At 47.3% G+C, this 19,621-nt stretch overlaps 1 protein-coding gene across 1 annotated transcript in view; it reads right to left on the reverse strand.

Annotated features, from left to right (window-relative positions):
- Positions 1-10,396: 10,396 nt before the first annotated feature.
- The window catches only part of LOC125448489 (myelin-associated glycoprotein-like), a 238,887-nt gene continuing 229,662 nt past the window's right edge, over positions 10,397-19,621 (reverse strand). The window contains 3 exon segments of the mRNA XM_059641424.1: positions 10,397-10,473; positions 10,476-10,655; positions 11,974-12,029. Of these exon segments, the coding sequence (XP_059497407.1) occupies positions 10,397-10,473; positions 10,476-10,655; positions 11,974-12,029 (313 nt within the window).

The following is a 19,621-nucleotide window of genomic DNA, read 5'->3' on the forward strand; positions in this document are numbered from 1 at the left end:
CCAATTAGAGGGCGCTTTTCATAGGCGGGTGTGGCTTTCATGATTTGGGGAGGTGGGATCACTGCCGGATCAAAACAGCACTTGAAATTGCCTCTACTGACCAATCATTACTTTTTTTTAAGATTCCCTCCAGTGTGGAAACAGTCCCTTCGGCCCAACAAGTCCACACCGCCCCTTGAAATATCCCACTTGGACCCATCCCCCTATAACCCACACACCCCTGAACACTATAGGCAATTTAGCATGGCCAGTCCACCTAGCCTGCACATCTTTGGACTGTGGGAGGAAACCAGAGCACCCGGAGGAAACCCACGCAGACATGGGGAGAATGTGCAAACTCCACACAGATGGTCGCCTGAGGCTGGAATGGAACCCGGGTCCCTGGTGATGTGAGGCTGCAGTGCTAACCACTGAGCCACCGTGCAGCCCCTATTGATGCTGCTTGGCCCCCCCCCCCCCCCCCCCGTGCCAATCAGCTCCACACCCCGACACCCCAAGTCCAGCCCCCCCCACCTCCTCCCCAGGAACCAGCCCCAGTCCCACCAGCGGCCACTGTCCAAACCCGGTTCAGCTAAATATCACAATCTACTGTTGTATAGATGGGGAGAATGGAACATTCTGACAATATTGCATTTTGGTAAAACGAACAAGGGTGGAACTTATACAATTAAAAATAGGGTGTCGGGTAGTGTTGTAGAACAGAAGGACCTAAGAGTTCAGGTAGATAATTCTATGAAGTTTACATCACATATAGAAAGGGTTGTTAAGAATATGTTGGGCACACTTGCCTTCATTGCTCAGTCCTTTCAGTATAGGAGTTAGGATATTACGTTGAGGTTGTACAAGATGTTGATGAGACCCCTTTCAGAGTACTGTGTCCAGTTCTGGTTGCCCACTTATAGGAAGAATGTTGATAAACTGGAGAAGGTTTAGGAGAGATTGACCAGGATTTACTGGGATTGGAGGGTTTAAGGAGATGCTGGAACAGCTTTACTAGACCATAAAAAAGTTTATAAAATCATGAGGGGTATAGATAAGGTGAATGACAGGGGTTTCCCCGAGGCTGGGGTATTTCAAGACTATGGGACATTTTTCAAAGTGAGAGGAGAGAGATTTAAAAGGAATACAAAGGGCAACTTCTTTATGCAGAGTCCATGTGTGGAACAAACTTCCAGAGAAAGCAGCTGGATGTAGGTACAGTTAAAATGTCTAAAAGACATATAGATAAGTACATGAATAGGAAAGGTTTGGAGGCCAAGAGCTGGCAGGTGGGACAAGTTTAGTTTGGGATTATAGTTGGCATGGACTGTTTGTTCCGAAGGGTGTGTGTCCATCTGAATGACTCAATTATTACAATTATCATTATATGCATGACACCAATCTGAGGATAGGTAGTAAATTCTTGCAGACTAAGTGTACACATGGGTTTAATATAAATGTTGTCGATAGTGTGGAATTTGGAAGATTCAGTGACAGTCATTCCAGGCCATGCATGCACGGAATTTGCCTTCAATTTCCACAACACACATTGTGTCCTCTCACTTATATCTAAAATGTACACCGTTAGCCTTGCTGTCTATTTTTTGATGTCTTGAAAATGAATTCTCCTCACAGTGGTGCAGTGGTGCCCCACAATGGTCTGAGAACGTTATTACAATGTGACATTCTGTAATAGGCAGCATACCTTGCAAGGATGGTGGTGGGTGGGACAGTTCAGGCCTTCTTTTCTAGGAGGAAGCGAAAGCCCTGAGACCATCCTGGGAAGGGACTGCACGCCGTGGTGAAGAGGAGGTGACTGGAGCCAGTGCACTGGAAATTCTGAAACTGACATAAAGCTTCAGAGGATTGTGGATGTAAATGGGAAAGGACTGGATAAAGGGAGGAAAAAATCAAGGTGAGGTTAGAAGAGATAAGTTCCATGGGCAGGAACAGGCAGAAACAATGGATCTACTGGGACAGTGCTGTTTGTGGATTTTAGTAAGAAGGCAGAAGGAGGATCCCAGGCAGCAAAGACAAGTTGGCCTGAGTGGCCTGTTTCCATGCTTTATGGATGTGTTTGGGGGCTGTATGCTTGGAGTCTTTGGGGGGAGAAATTCTCCGGATGAGATGAGGTTAGTAACTGTTGGGTGGAAAGACTCATTAATCACTTAGCACCCAGATTCTGCTTCCAGCATCAAATAATTTATTGAAGTTACACCAGTGGGAAGAAATGGTGGGATGGGGGGGGGGCGGTGTCAGAGCTTTCTCATTGAACAAAGGGAAGACATAAACTTTTATACATTTGCTTTAGACCTGCATTTGGTAATTAAAGACCAATCATATTATTAATTAATTACAACTCCCAAATTAATCATGTGACTGTATGGTCAGTGACGGGCAGCCTCATTGACAACCCTTGGTCTGCCATGATCCCAAGGTGTTTCCCAGATACCTTTATCTCTATCCTTTGCCCATCCCCAACACAGCACACTTGCCTTCATTGCTCAGTCATAGAACATAGAACATAGAACATTACAGCACAGTACAGGCCCTTCGGCCCTTGATGTTGTGCCGACCTGTCATACCGATCTCAAGCCCATCTAACCTACACTATTCCATGTATGTCCATATGCTTGACCGATGACGACTTAAATGTAGCTAAAGTTGGCGAATCTACTACCGAGTATTGCAGTTAGGTCATTATGTTGAGATTGTACAGGGATTTGGTGAGGCTGCTTTTGGAATACTGTGTCCAGTTCTGATTGCCCTGTAATGGGAAGGATAGTATTAAATTGGTAGGGTTCTTAAGAGATCTACCTACCAGGATGTTGCCCGAAATGGAGGGTTTGAGTATCAGGAGAGACTGATAGGCTGGGGCTTTCTTCACTGGGGCATAGGTAGTTGAGAGGTGACCTTTTAGAAGCTTACAAAATAATGAGGGGTATAGATAAGGTGAATGGCAGGTTTTTTTCCACCTTGGGGGGTGGGATTTCAAGACAAGAGGATATATTTTTAAGGTGAAAGGAGAAAGACTTAAAAAAGACATGGGGGTAACTTTTTTACACAGAACGGTTTATGTAGGGAATGAACTGCCGAAGGAAGTGATGGATGTGGGCACTGTTATAATGTTTAAAAGACATTTAAATAAGTACATGAATAGGAAATGTTTGGAGGGGTATAGGCCAAGTGCAGGCAGGTAGGACTAGTTTAGTTTGGGGTTACGTTCGGCATGGAATTATTTAGAGTCTATTTCCATGCTCTATGACTCTATGCTGTATTTAACTACATTTCAATACTGTTGACTTCTACACCTGATGTTGAGGTACTGGTGTTGGATTAGGGTGGACAGGATTAAAAATCACAAATGCAAATTCAACCCAGGAATCTCAACTGTGCCCCATGGTTCTAGACTCCCCAACTAGGAGGAACGAGCTCTGTGCATCAAGTGCAGGAACAGCTCGCCAGCATATTCCGCAGTGGAGAAAAATAAGCAATTACAGAGCCAATGACGTATGTTCAGTGATGGTAATTATTTCAAAACCCTATGGAGAGTGGGCCAGAGTGAATTCCTGTAAATTTCATCAGTGAACTAGAGCCTGGAAAAATTAGCAATTGATAAATTGTTAGTGAAATTAAACACTGAGGTTGTAGGACTGCTCTCTTGCTCTTGTGCCACTATTTCACAGGTCACAACATAAAATAAAACTGTCTTGTCCAATTACCAAGACAGTGAATTAAATATTTTATCGATATCGGGCTTTAAATAAAAAGGTCTATCAACCAGGCTTTTTAATAAATGGATTTGTTATCAAAACAAAATTTATTCAATAAAGATCCAATAATTTGTTAATGTATGCAGCCAAAAGTGTCAAAATATACATTGTTATTCAGATAATGACCCGTTAACTCTGCCTCCTCCCTCCTAACAAAACCCCAACACATGTCAAGGGGTTATCTCCAATTCCTTGGGCTTTCATTTTTGCTAACAGTCTGTCATATGGAACCAAATGCAGTGCCTTCTAGAAGTCCGTAATTGTAAAAATCGTGAGTTATCCTTTATCATCCCTGTTCGTAACGCTGCTCAAAACATTCAACGATGTTCATTGGATAAGACATACCTTTACAAATTCATGCTGGTTCCATCTGATCATTTCAGATTTCTCCAAAGTTCTCAGTCATGTCCCCAGAGAAGCTGTCATGACGCCAGGCTAATCAGTTCAAAGTGGTCCCTCTGTACTCTTGAATCAAAAGCATAAGTTCAGGAAGCAACAGGGTTAACATGAAGGAGATATTGGGAGTAAAAGCAAAAGTGAAAGAAGAGAAATCAGATGGTTGGATAGCATTAAGGCGTTGACTGAGGGAGAAGAAAATTAGCATCTTCAGCTATGGGTGACCACCCCATGACCACACTATTCTATTAATCATTCCAGTGACTTTGGCCATAATCCTCATCCAATATGGTAATTACTGGATGAAGAAAATTTTTGAATACCATTATTAACATGCCCATAATTTGCTCATCAAGTCCTCACTGCAGCCAGGGCTTCGCAGCCTCGGATCCAGAACTGTTTACCAACTTCAGTCTGGCTATTTTCTCCAACTTTATTCAAACTTACACTGAATCTACTAAGCTCCCAGCCCTGAACTATTTTAAATTTCTCTAAAATAACAGCAGAGCTTTACAGGAGCTGGTTGTGTCTTGAGGGTAGAAGACCATTGGCGTCACCATCCCATCCAGCGGGGAACACGTTGCCAACTCGAGTTGGCCTCATTCCTGGAGCTGACATCCTTTGATCTTTGAACCTTGAACTGAGGGGAGGGGATGAAGGGAAGGAGGCAAGAAAAGCCCAGTGGTGGTGGGCATGATATAGGGTCCTGAAGTCAGTCATGGCCAGTGACCAATGGGAATGGCAGGGCAGCTTGGGGTTTCCAGGGGTCAATGGGCGCATTGTCCACTGCAAGCCCCAAGCTCTCCGGCCATTCCCATTAGTCACTGACCATGATTGACCTCAGGACCCTAGACTATGCCCACCACAACTGGGCATTTCTTGCCCCCCCCCCCCCCTCCCCACCAGTCCATGCCAACACCTCTGGCCTTCAACATGATGATAACTGATGAGGAAGAGTAGATAGAGGGCAATTTTGGTTTGTTGGATTTCTATGTGGATTGGGTTGACCCTCGTTGAGAGTTTGCTGAGGAAATCCATTTCACCATTGATGCCAAGGGGCCACTGTGGGATGGTTGGCAATTGGGATGGGCAGGAAAGTTTGAAACCTCCAGGGAGCCTGGTCAATACGTGCAACAGCCACCACCCCCTTGCCACATCCCCTTACCATCAGCTCCGCCCACTTGGGGGCGGCCTTTTTTTTCAAGGAGGGAAGGGAGAGGAAGTTCCTGAGCAAGGGGGAACCTGGCAAGGATGGAAGGAAGATAAGGAATAAAAGATAAATAGATAGATAGATGTGAGGGCAGAGAGATAAAGAATGTGAGGGAAAGAGGAGGTGGCCGGGAGCGGGATGTGAGGGAGGATGGAGGGGGTGAGGAGGGGAGGGAAGAACAGCTACGAGGATGGGCAGCAGGATGAAAGGCAGAGGATGAGCACATGGGCGAAGATGCGGACAGTAATGTAATGGGAGGGAGATGGATGTAAGGGAGGGTATAAGGGCTTGTGTGCCGCGCCGGACTGAGGGGGAAGGGACTGAGAATGAGTGGGATCAGGGAGATAAGGAGGAAGGGGCCTGAAGGGGGAGGACAGAGGGAATGTCAGGGAGCAGGAAGGAGGAGGGTGCCATGGGGAAGGTGTCTGGAAAAGGACAGGTGCTGTTGTGGAGGGGGTTGCAAAAGGAAGGGGGCTGTGTGCTGTATGGAGTGGGGCTGAGGAGAAAGGGGTAAGAGGAAAGGAGATGTGAGGGGTAAGCTTTGGAGGGATAGGTGCGTAAATGGTAGGGGTGTATGAGAGTAGGAGATGACAAATTGGCTTTTTTTTAAACAAAAATGTCAGGAAAGTGGTAAATGTTCCCAGGCATATTCTCCTTGGCAATATTTCAACCAATCAGAGTTCAGTTGCCAAATAATTAGCCCCTGTTTCTCATATATATATTGTTGTTCCCTTTGAAACTTGGTAATCCTGCATCTCTCCTGATGAGTAGAAAATGAAAAACTTAACACTGCGTTACTGTTTTTATCAACACTCCTGTTTGTTCAGGCATAGAAGTGCTGGGTGAGAGACTGCACTAATGAGAGAGTGCAACATGAAATTCTCAGGTAAGATTTCTGGATCAAGCTCTTCGAGCCTGGATTTGTGTGGCTTAATTTCTCGACCTTCTGCCCTCCCCTCCCTTTAGTTGATGCCATTCACAAGGAGGTCACCAACAATCTGAAAAAGGTCACCCAGAACTTGGGCAAGATTTGGGCTTGTTCCCAAGGTGCTGATCTGATAAAAAGTTTATGATTCACAAAAATCAGTTTTGAAGTTTAGATTTGAAAGTAGTGGCTCGCGTGTGGTGACATTTGTGAGGGAGCTTCTAAAGAAAATACATGATCAGAGTTGTCCTGGAACAGTGACCTATTCCTGAATGTATGCAGTTCAGATGACTGCAAAGCCCTGGAGTTTTAATGGAATAAGATATTTATAACTTGGGATTTACAACAGTTTGGATAAAAATGTAAGGCCACTAGATTTGTCTTCAGCTTAGATGAACCTGTGATCAGCCATTCTTTTAAATTTAGCTCAGAAACATTTTTTATAAATTCAGCACACACCAGTACTAAGTGCAAAGGTCTGTACAGATTCTCTCCTTGTAGGATTCAGGGGCGTTCAGGGAACAAGTTACCTTCACTAGTAGATTGTGAAACTTTTAACTGTGGGAGAGTTTGGTTGGAAATCTGCAGGTTATTGGAATTGAGAATGCTTTGGCTCTGAGATATATGTAAAAATTCATGTTGGCAGATTTGGAAAAGGCTCATTGGACTGGCATAAAAATGCTGTGGGGTGTCAGTTACATAGAAACCATGTGATGTATGTTGTGTGATTTATATATATTTAAATATCAGTTATTTTGAAATTGGATTTTTAAATTTTGAACTAGTGGCATATGGGTTCTGTCTTTTAGAAGGAGTTTAATAATTTTTGAGTACTGCTATAGTCATAGTGATAAAACAGTTTGGGAGAGTCTCAAAGAATTAATTGGGTTTTATTCACATTGGGAAAGTTTGAGTGAGCAAATGCAGTTGATTTGGCTTTCTGGTAGAATGCTGAATATGTTTGTAAAGAATTGTTTTGGGGTTCTGTACAGTAGTGTTTTGAGGATTAATGGGCTTATGCTTTAAACATGGTTATTGTGTTTCAAAATTTTTAACCATGCTATATGCAAATAATTTGGTTCATTCTATTTTCATCTTCAATTCTTCTGTCTAATTGTTAAACTTGTTAAAACCAAATCTGCAACATTGCGTGAAGATAACAAGAACTGCAGATGCTGGAAGTCAGAGTTACACAGTGTGGAGTTCGAGGAACACAGCAGATCAGGCTGTATCAATGGAGCAGGAAAGTTGATATTTCAGGTTTACAGCCTTCATCAGGACTGGGAGCTCAGAAATTAATAGAGAGAAGTTGAATAGAGCTGCGGCAAGGTAGGTTGGGTGGTGCTGGGTGATGCAGGTAGGCGATAGTGGTGATTGGTCAGTGGGAAGGGTTGGGCAGATAGATGAGAAAGATGAACAGGTTGTCATGTCAAGGAGGTAAGAATATGAGGGTGGGCTAGACATGGGATGAGGCCTGGGGTGCGGAGATTTTGAAGCTAGTGAATTCTATGTTGAGGCTATTGGGCTGTAAGCTCCGTGGCAGAATATGAGGTGTGGTTCCTCCAGTTTTCATGTGGCCTCATTATGACATTGGAGAAAGCCCAGGATAGACATGTCATCAAGGGAGTGGGAAGGAGGGTTGAATTGGCTGGCAACCGGAAGTGATGTTCATTGGAGTTCAACAATCCTTTACAAACATGTCCAGCATTTCACCAGAAAGCCAAATTAATTCCATTATGTATTTTTCCAGCATTGTGTGCATGTGTCTCAGTGAGAGACCACGTCATTAAAGACAAAAAGAAGTGAAATTTCATCTGTCAAGTGAGATTTCTGTCTGGAGCTGACTTGTCCAGCTGTCCCATCACCTGGGATCCAAACAACTAAAAGAGTCTAGATAGATGGCTGATATCACAGTGAATGCTTTAACAAAGGGGCCGTTGAACTGTCGTCCCAGTCTTTCCCTCCACCCATGATATCACTTTTTTACTATGTATGTATGTGTGAGTTGGGGGAGTTTTATTAGGGGTTTAGAGTTTTAATTAGTCGAGTTATATGCTGATTAATAATTGTTTATCTGAAGTTAGAATCTATTTATAATTGTCATTAAATCAAGATATCTGGTTTGTGCTTTCTGCTGTGCTGTGTCTTTCGGTATGTTGGGGAATATTACTTCTCCATATAAAAGCTTGAACTTTTGTGACTACTGCAGTAATAATGATGTTTGATTTTTAGCATGCCACCCCAGTGAGACATAATGCTCGGTTTTTATTTTTTTCTTTTGTGTAATTAACTTCTGTTCCTTCATTGAGGACAATGTGCAGACTGTGTGATTATGCATCACATTAACATATGATCTATCAATCCAGGTTTCACTCTGGGATCTCACTTGTCCAGCAGTCCCATCAGCTGGGATCATAACAAATGGGAGAGTTTTACCTGAATCTGAGTTCATTGAATTTAAAAGGGATTTGTGTCTTAAGTTGCTGGTTAAGTTCAAAATCTATCCGCTTGAACACAGTGATAGTGGCACACAACATGATGCAGGGTATTTTCAATATGAAGACAGGTCTTAGTCTCCATTAGGAGTGTACACTGGTCACTTGTACAAAGATCACTACAGACCAACGCATCAGCAGCGTGCAGGTGGGTAAGGATGAAGTCAAGTATGTTTTTCTCTCTTGTCGGTTCCTTTACCAACTGCTGCAACCCAGTGTAGAATCTATGTCCTTTAGGACCAGACCAACTCGATTAGTAGTGGTGCTTGTTGCCAAGCCAATCTTGTTGATGGACATTGATGACCCCTCCCCCCTCCCCAACCGAGTATATTCTGTATCATTGCCGCCCTCAGTGCTTCCTGTAAGTGAAGTTGAACATAGAAGAGCACTCATACATCAGCCATGGGAGAGTAGTATATGATAATTAACAGAAGCTTTCCTTACCTCTTTTTCCTGATACCATGAGACTTCATAGAGTCAGGAAGACTCTATGTCTGTCTACTCTATGTCTGTTACTCCCATCTGTCTACCACTGTGCTACCACCTCAGGAACCTCAGGTAGTGTCTGAGAAGGTGTCTGTAAGCTGCAATGCCCTGAGGTAGGCTGCGGTCTGATGTGTCTGTGAGATACTTCTTTTCAATTTTTGCAGACCTTCTCAATGTTGGTCAGGAGGACTTTGCCATTCCTATCATCAAGCAAAGTTTGATGCCCAGTGATCTGACTAGTTTTTGCTCTTTTTCTGAGATGTTTTAGCAGTTCAGTACTGCAGAGTGGTTTGCCCTCTGAAATGGTCTAGCAGATAACTGTTAATCCCAGCTTTTCCTGGCCTTCTATATATTCCAGCATATTTCCTTCCCTAGAAGACATTATTGAGCTAGATGGCTTTTTATGGCAGTGACAAAGATGAGACAACTGGCCATAAGATATAGTTGACCATTCCCTGATGTTACAAGGTCATCAGTGAACATTTAATTCTATTTTTTTAATTTAGAATTAAAGTTTTACCGTTTTTCACAAAGTCAGGTCACTTTATTCCAATGTGCCTGCTTTGGAGAATGCTATCAACTGTAATTCTGTCTTCGACCTTTTTTGTCTGAATAAACCTGCACGCTGCTTTGACTGGTTACTGTATCTGGATGCTTCTGAATTTCCATGCTACTGGAGGCAATAGTAGTTTTGTTTTTTTTCTCATCTATCCATTTTTTCTAATCTATTGAACAGCTCACTTCAAAGACTTTAAATGGACGTAAAAAATAGTCTCATCAGGTACCATGATACCACTTAAAGAATGTCCAAAGTGAAACTGAAATTACGTCTTCCCCGTTATTGATGCAAAATGTATAAATACAAATTAAACATAAAGCCTCCACATCAGAATCCACATTCCCAAACAATAATCAGATATTGTAAAGCTTCATCACAATTGCTTCACTTAATATCTGCAAAAATACACACACTTCTTAAGCTTTGTGCAATCTCTGACAGCATGAAAAAGATTCGGTATTTGGAAAGCATGTTCGGAGCAAACAGCAAAGTTGATTAACATCATTTTCTATTTGTTATTATTCAACCATTTTTGTTACACATGGCCCTCATATCCGTCTCCCTGTTTCTCTCTCAGTTTGGCTGGCATCTGATCTTTGTGTTCTCACTCCTGTGCACAGCCCCATCACTGCTGGGCAGCTTTGGGATTTGATGTTGGCATAGAGAAGATCCTCAGTTCTGTCAACGTGTGCAGCATCTCCTCCCACTGGACACTCGGAGACATCTTGGGGAGCTAGTGTCTCCCCTTCACTAGCTGTATCCCTGGTTGTGTTCTGAGAGTCAGTAACCATGATGTTCTGTGAATCCTGCAGAGAAATGGAAACAGAAGATGTTCTCACATCATTTATCGACAGGGATAGGTTTAAATTATTGCACAGCCTCGTGAAAGCCAGTCGTGTTTCTGTGGGTTTAAACAGCCCTTTCTTACCTTGAAGGCTAAAGTGATGAGCTCATTTTTCACAGAGACTGAACATCCCAAATTCGCCTCATCTGCTGAAGGAATTTATTCAACATTAATGTACAGCCAATCTCTCAACAGCTGGATTAGAATAACTCACATCATTACATTTCTTAATGTTGTTTTGATGGAGAGAGATAATGATAGGCCCCCAAGACCCAAAGGAGAACTGCTCCCTGCTTCCATTCCAAATAATGGCCATGGGATCTTCTAACATGCCCAAATGGAACAGTTTAATGTACAATCCGAAAGGTAGCACCTCTGACAATGCTGAGTTCCATCAGAGAAGTGGAAACAGAGGATGTTCTGACAACATTTGGGTTAAATTATGGCACAGCCTGGGAGAGTTATTCACAGTTCAGTGGATTTAACCCTCCCCATTTCGATTTACCTATCTCCCTCCATCTCTCTGTCATTCTTTCTTCTCCCTTCTCCCCTCCCAGAATGGCACAGTTTGACTGTGAAATTTAGATTGGAAACATGTTCACAGCCAGCACCTTTTTGAAGTGTATTCACTGTTTGTAACGTAGGACGTGCAGCAGCAGTTTAGACACAGAGGTCCCACGAGCAGCAATCTGATAAAAAGTTGACATCAACCAATATTTGAACAATAAAACTCGGCATATCTGGCAGCATCTGTGAAGAGAAAGCAGTTTACATTTTGTCTAGTAACTCTTCTTTGGCACAGAGTTAGTACCTTCAATACCGACCGTCTGACAGTGGAGCGCTCTGTCAGTACTGACCCCCTGAATGTGCGGCACTCCATCAGTACTAACATCACAAGGTGATAGTGCTGTCAGGTAATGTTTAAGTTTATAGAGTCGGTTATTAAACTCATGACCTTCTGATTCAGAGAAAGGGAATGTGAGAGTGCAGCCCACTGAGCCATCGCCTACTTCACAGATATAAATGCATGGGTAATCTGTCTTGGAATCTGGGATACACGTTGGCTACACACAACCTTCACACCCGTTTCCCTGGTTCACACTCAGTTTGGCTGGAATTTGAATTTTGCTTATCTCTCTTCTATGCAAAGTCCCATTACCGCTGGGCAGCTTCAAAAATGGTGATGCAGGTGCGGAGAAAGTCCTTGGATTTGTCTGTTGCGACATGTTGCATTGTCTGAGCTTAAAGCTTTGCAGGGAGTGTAAACAGCTTCTGTACCTGGTGTTTCACTGCAGATGTGGACCGTGGGTCAATGCAATGTCATTGGTCTTTGAAGCTGCCTCCTCAGCTGCTGTCTTTCTCCTGCAATAACACAACATCACAATGTGGTTACTGAGTACCAGAGAGTCAGTGCAACATAGATATGGTTACATGTTTGGAAATTCTTGTTGAACCTGCTTTCACATCCCTATCAGGCAGCATGGTCCTGATCACAACAGCTCACAGTTTTCATCTGGACACCCATCAATGAAAGCCCCGCGCCCCCGGATCACGGGGATATGGGGACCACTTACATAAGAACACTTACAGTAAGTTTTAAGTAAATAGATCTATTTGGCTGATCATGTCTGTATTGGCTCTCTGAGCATTTTCACTCGGTGCTAATCTTCTGCCTGTTCCCCACTGCACTGCACTGTTTCTATCTAAGTAACTGTCCCGTGTCCTAGCAAGTTTTGAGAAGATTTGTAGCTCAGGTTGAGGTTCTGGATGTGAGTTTGCTCGCTGAGCTGGAAGGTTAGTTTTCAGACATTTCGTCACCATTCTAGGTAACATCATCAGTGAGCCTCCGATGAAGCGCTGGTGTTATGTCCCGCTTTCTATTTATCTGTTTAGGGTTCCTTGGGTTGGTGGTGTCATTTCCTGTGTTGGTGATGTCATTTCCTGTTCTTTTTCTCAGAGGATGGTAGATTGGCTCCAAATCAATGTGTTTGTTGATGGAGTTCCGGTTGGAATGCCATGCTTCTAGAAATTCTTGTGCGTGTCTCTGTTTGGCTTGTCCTGGGATGGATGTGTTGTCCCAATCAAAGTGGTGTCTATATGTTACCTAGAATGGTGACGAAACATCTGAAAACTAACCTTCCAGCTCAGTGAACAAACCCACATCTAGAACCTCAACCTGAGCTACAAATCTTCTCAAAACTCGCTAGCACCTATGGGCGCAATATGCTAAAACTGGCCCGAAGATGGGAAACCAGTGCCATCCGACAGAGTGTCACCCGCGAACAGCTGTACTTGCTGCATGAATGCTGAGCAAAACGGCCGCAGAATGCTTAGAGAAATGATCAACAATGCCCACAACAGACTCCGTAAATACAACCGGGAAATTTCACCCAAAACACTTTACTTACTGATGCGACAGACCATGAATGGACAGACACAGTACAATGAGCCATTGACATCAGACAATGGCAAACACAGAAGACAAAAAAACTAGACCTGCAGAAAAAGCTAGACAAACTCACACAAAATAACAACACAGACAACACAGAAGCATGGATAAAAAACTTATCTGACTGACCATTAACAGACACTGAAAAAGCCGTCTTAGTAAGAGGATTAAATTACAACTGCCGGGATGCGGACAAGAAAGATTTCTTAGCAGCGTTAGAAACAACACTGAAAGACAACATAGTCACAGAAGAAACCCAGCAAACCATCAGACAGACAGTCGCGCCAACATTAAGCAGGAAAAAGGAAGAAAACACACTCAATACACAAGAAAGGAAAGCCCTAAAAGGACTCAAAAAAGATAAAAACATCGTTATCCTACCTGCAGACAAAGGACGCTTGACAGTCATTTTAAACCGAACAGACTACATTCAGAAGTGATAATGGGAACTGCAGATGCTGGAGAATCCAAGATAACAAAGTATGGAGCTGGATGAACACAGCAGGCCAAGCAGCATCTCAGGAGCACAAAAGCTGACATTTCGGGCCTAGACCCTTCATCAGAGAGGGTCTCTGATGAAGGGTCTAGGCCCGAAACGTCAGCTTTTGAGCTCCTGAGATGCTGCTTGGCCTGCTGTGTTCATCCAGCTCCACACTTTGTTATCTTAGACTACATTGAGAAAGCGAACGCACTGCTTGCAGATACTGACACTTACCAACAGGTGGCGATAGACCCAACCCCACAACTAGAGAAGCGAATCACAGCCTTACTCAAAAAACTTCAAAAATATGGAGAATTAAACAAGAGAGACTTCCTAAAAATGAAACCAGATGGATCCAACACACCACGCTTCTACGGACTACCAAAAATTCACAAACCAGGAGCCCCCCTCAGACCCATAGTGTCGCTACCTGGAACACCAACCGACAGATTAGCCAAGGAACTACACCAAAGACGAAAACACCTAGTAGAAGACTCACGCCACTCCATTCGCTCCACCCAAGAATTCCTCAACACCATCAAAGTCACCAAGATAGAAGAGGATGAAATAATGGTCTCCTTTGACGTAACAGCCCTGTTCACATCCATCAACATCAACCTGGCCAAAGAAACATTGACTACACTATTAGAATGCATGGCATTCCAACCGGAACTCCATCAACAAACACATTGATTTGGAGCCAATCTACCATCCCCTGAGAAAAAGAACAGGAAATGACATCACCAACCCAAGGAAACCTAAACAGATAAATAGAAAGCGGGACATAACACCAGCACTTCACCGGAGGCTCACTGATGATGTTACCTAGAATGGTGACGGATTGTCTGGGAATGAACCTTCCAGCTCAGTGAACCAGCTTATATCCAGAACAAAATAAAGACCCACTCTTTTGTGGACCGAGAAGAGGAGAGCACGACTGTGTTGGAGGTGGAAGGAAGACGTCGGGTTGGCTGTGCACCCTTGCAACCGGTGGATCTTAATGCTGGCTTCGGCCTAACGCTGGTTCAGGGGAGCAGCCAACCTGCAACGATGGCTGCGGCAAGTGTTCGTGCCCCGGGTCAGGGGGGCCGGAACACCATCCGCTTTTCCATGAAGAAGGTGGATGAAGGTGCACTTGTGGACCGCACCTTCTTCGTGAAGAGGGTCCTGTTGGACTGTTGTGTGTTCACTGCTGCGGACATTTACTGCCTGCAGGATTTCCCCGGAGGAGGTTTTTACGACGTGACCTTCAGGAGTGCCAAGCTTTGCGAGCGCTTCCTGGAGGTTTTCAAGGAGAAAGAAGGTGAGGGTCCCCACTCTGTACTGACTGCTGTCCCGCTGTTCATGATGCCGGTGCAGAGGAGCCATATGGTGACTGTACACATGTATAACCAACATGTGCCAGCAGCTGATGTCCTGACCTTCCTTGGAAGGTACGTGAAGGTGGAAGGGGACCTAACCAACATCATGGACCCCTTTGGGATCTGGACAAGTAAGAGGCAGGTCAGGGTGATGCTGAGGATGGGCGCAGATGGGACATCATACACCCACCGTCCAGCTTCGCGATCGGCGGGAGCAAGGGCTACCTGACCTAGGCATGGCAGCCTAAAGTCTGCCTTGCCTGTGGTAGGTCAGGTCACGTGGCGGCCGACTGCAAAGCCACCATCTGCAGGAACTGCAGGGAGGAGGGACACCTCGCAAAGGATTGCCCACACGAAAAGAGCTGCAACCTTTGCGGGGAAGCGGGCCACCTCAATAGGGCATGCCCGTGGCAGGGGACCACCTACGCCCAGGTCGCCGGCAGGGGCAATGTGGGGGAGGCCCCCCGGAGGAGAGGAAGGCACCAGGCCCCTGCAAGGACCCCCCTAGTGTGCAGGAGGTCCAGGTCATGCAGGAGGGACCAGCCCCGCAGAATGGACCCGAGGCCAGCAAAGCGCCCCTGCAGGCTCCGCTCCCCACCGACCCCCCAGAATCGATGGAGGAGGCGACAGGTGACCCAGGGGAGTGGACGACGGTCAGGAAGGCGAGGAGGAAGGCACGCCGGAGGGCCCCAGCTCCGCAACCATCAGGCGGGAAGAGGCAGCTACAGGGGGGGCTATAAGAGCTCCTCTGATGAGACGGATTTGGAGGAGGCCCGCCTAAAGCAGAAGCTGAAGACTTACACTGAGAAGGAAAGCAGCACCCTGTGTCCAGGTGACGGGAGGTGTCCTGAGGCTCCCTCCGACACCCAGTCACATGCCGCTGGGGCCCTGGAGGGCCCCCTGGAACCTGCAGGCGGGAAGTAGGAAACAACATACCCCCAACCTGACCCAGAGCCGGACTCTCCTGCCTCCGTACCCCCGACGGGGGGAAGCCACCCAGAAGGCAGCACCTGGAGAGCATCCATCAGTTAGCCCGGGCAATGGGCATGAAGGGACAGATGGAGGGGCTGGGCCTTGGACTTGGGGAGGGTACTGTGGTCAGTGCCCACAATGGGGGTACGAGTTGCGAGCATTAATGTGCGCAGCGTCAAGTCAACGGCAAGATGTGTGTCCACGTTGGCCTACCTGACCACCGTCAAGGCAGACCTCCTGTTTCTGCAGGAGTGCGGGATACCGCACCTCAGCAGGTACGGGAAATGGTCCGGCGCCTGGACCTGTGGGCCTTCGATCTGGTTGTGGGATAACGACTGTCGCTCCTCGGGTCTGGCTATTCTACTGCAGGGGCGCAACTTCACCATCTCTCAAATTCAGGAGGTGGTGGCGGGCGCCTCCTAGTGGCTGATGTCACCTACAGGAACGCTCCCCTGAGGCTGATCAACGTGTACGCCCCAGCGGTACGGAGTGAGCGGTTGGCCGTCCTGCAGCGGCTTCCACCCCTGCTGGCTACGTCCAGGCCGGTCATCCTAGGCGGAGACTTCAACTGCATCATCGATGCAGATGGAAGATCCGGCGTGGGGACAGCGGGTGGGGGGAGTCAACTGGACGTCACGTCCAGATTCCTGATGGGCACGGTGAAGGACGCCAAGCTGCTCGACGTGTTCAGCACCCCTGCAGACAGAGCACAGCAGAGATACACCTGGTCGCGGCCAGATGGGTCTATCCGCTCAAGGATAGACTTCCTGTTTGTGTCATGGGCATTCTCGGTCAGGTCCACCGGCGTCGAGTTGGTGTTCTTCTCTGACCACTGCCTCCTGCTGGCCAACTGTTACTTACAGGATGATCAGCAGGCCGGCAAGGGGATGTGGAAGCTCAACACGACTCTGTTGACCCCAGAGAACGTCGAGGAGCTTAAGAGGGAAGAGAACCATGAAACCCCTCTTTGAGTGCCTGGGCAACTGGTGGGAGACACTGAAAGAGAAAATCAAGAGGTTCTTTGTCCTCAAGGATGTTCGGAAGGCGAGAGAGGCGGGGAAGGTTGTGGCAACTCCAGAAAAGGAGGCAGAACCTGCTCCTTCTGCAGTCGATGGGGTCGATGTCACGGAGCACCTCCGCGAGGTGAGGGGCCAGCAAGACTCGCTCTTTGCCGTGGAGGCCTCCAGGATAATCTTCCGGTCCAGAGTCCAATCCGTGGAGCAGGATCAGACGTGCTCGCGTTTCTTCTTTCAGAAGGTGAACAAAGAGAGCTCTGTGCTTAGCCGGCTGAAGGAGGACAACGGCTCGGTGATGCCGTCTTGGCCCGACATTTTGAGGATCAGCAGATCCTTCTATGCCGGGCTGTACGACGCGAAGCCCATGGACAGCATGGCCTCCGAGTCGTTCCTGTAGTCTATCACGGAGGTCTTAGACGATGGCACGCGGCAGTGGCTGGACCGGCCAATATCACTGACGAGCTGACTAGAGCCCTCAAGTCCTTGGAGAGGAATAAGACTCCCGGGAGCGACGGCTTACCGGTCGAGCTGTATTCCGCTCTGTGGGACCTGGTTGGCCAGGACCTGCTGGAGGTGTATGATAGAGCGCTTCGGGCAGGGGAAATGTGCAAGTCCATGAGGAAGGGCATCATCACCCTCATTTATAAGAGGAAGGGGGAGAGGGAAGAAATTAAGAATTGGCGTCCCATTTCACTATTGAACGTGGACTACAAAATCCTGGCCAAGGTCGTACCCAACCGGGTCAGGTCTGTCCTGGAGTCAGTGATTCACCCTGACCAAACCTGTGCTGTGCTCGGCAGGAAGATCGCTGAGAACCTCGCTCTCATCAGGGATACGATTGCCTAAGTGCAGGACAGGCGGGTGGACACCTGCCTCGTCAGCCTGGACCAGGAGAAGGCCTTCGACAGAGTCTCTCATGCTTACATGAGGGACGTCCTCTCCATATTGGGGTTCGGGGGGGGCATCTGCAATTGGATCCGGCTGCTCTACACCAACATCGTTAGTGCAGTCTTGATCAACGGGTGGGAATCGGACAGTTTTCCCGTCATGTCTGGAGTCAGGCAGGGCTGCCCGCTCTCTCTTGCCTTGTTTATGTGCTGTGTCGAGCCCTTCACCACATCCATCAGGAAGGACGTGATCCTGAAGGGCGTGACTATCCCAGGCAGCGGAGGCCTTCAGGTCAAGACCTCCCTGTGCATGGACGACGTCGCCGTCTTCTGCACCGATCGTCGGTCGGTGAGTAGGCTGTTGGACATCTGTGGCCAGTTTGAACTGGCCTCGGGTGCCAAAGTCAATAGGGTTAAGAGCGAGGTCATGTTCTTCAGGAACTGGAATGACCGCTCCTTCATCCCCTTCACCGTCAGGACAGACTACCTGAAGGTGCTGAGTGTTTGGTTTGGTGGAGCTGGGGCATGCACTAAGACGTGGGAGGAGCGTATCACCAAATTGAAGCAGAAGCTGGGCAGGTGGACGCTCCATTCCCTCTCCATCACGGGTAAAAACCTGGTTGTCAGGTGCGAGGGGCTTTCGGTACTGTTGTATGTGGCGCAGGCCTGGCCTATTCCCTGGACCTGCGCCGCTGTGGTCACCCGGGCCATCTTCCACTTCATTTGGGGGTCGAGGATGGACCGGGTCCGCAGGGACACCATGTACAAAGGCCTGGAAAATGGGGGAAAGGGCGTACCGAACGCCACCCTCGCCCTGATGGCTACCTTTGTGTGTGGCTGCATCAAGCTGTGTGTAGATCCTCAGTACGCAAACATCAAGTGTCACTACTTACTGAGGTTCTACCTGTCCCCGGTGTTGCGAAGGATGGGCCTGGCCTCGTTGCCGTGGAACGCTCCGAGTAGTTGGACCGTCCTGTACCACCTGTCCTTCGTGGAGAAATTTTTGAAAGGAAACACCTTTGACCACAAGGCCGTCAGGCAGTGGTCAGCACGTAGTATCCTCGAGACCCTTCGGGAAAAGGAGAGGGTGGATCCCGTCGTGTGGTTCCCCACGCAGACTGCCAAAGTCGTTTGGCAGAATTCCTCATCGCCAGAACTTTCAAACAAGCACAAGGGCATTGCTTGGCTGGCGGTGAGAGGGGCTCTGCCAGTGAGATCCTTTATGCATGCCCGGAATCTCTGCACCACCGCACGCTGCCCTCGAGGTGGCTGCGGGGGGAACGAGACTGTCAATCACCTCCTTCTGGAGTGTGCCTATGCGCAGGAGGTCTGGAGGGGGATGCAGTGGTATTTGTCGAGGTTCATCCCGAGCAGCTCCGTGACATGGGACTCCGTGCTCTACGGGCTGTTTTCCGGGACGCACACCGAGACCAACATCAACTGTGCCTGGAGGACCATCAATGTGGTGAAAGACACTCTTTGGTCTGCCCACAACTTGCTGGTCTGCCAGCTGAAAGAACTGACCCCGACCGAGTGTTGCAGACTGGCACACTCCAAGGTCCAGGACTACGTGCTGAGCGACGCGCTAAAGCTTGGGGCAGCCATCGCCAAGGCGCGGTGGGGAAAGACCACGGTATGAAACCCCTCGTCCAGAATAGAAAAAAGGGCCCTATCCGGTAACTGGGCCCAGCTGGCGCCTTCCCCAACTGGTCAGGGGGCCAATGGGGACTGTGTGGGGAGACGAGTGCCGGGGTATTTTCTTTGCTTTGTTTTTTTTTTCTTTTTTTC

Source organism: Stegostoma tigrinum, chromosome 41 (genome assembly GCF_030684315.1).
Source record: "Stegostoma tigrinum isolate sSteTig4 chromosome 41, sSteTig4.hap1, whole genome shotgun sequence".
Taxonomy (NCBI): domain Eukaryota; kingdom Metazoa; phylum Chordata; class Chondrichthyes; order Orectolobiformes; family Stegostomatidae; genus Stegostoma; species Stegostoma tigrinum.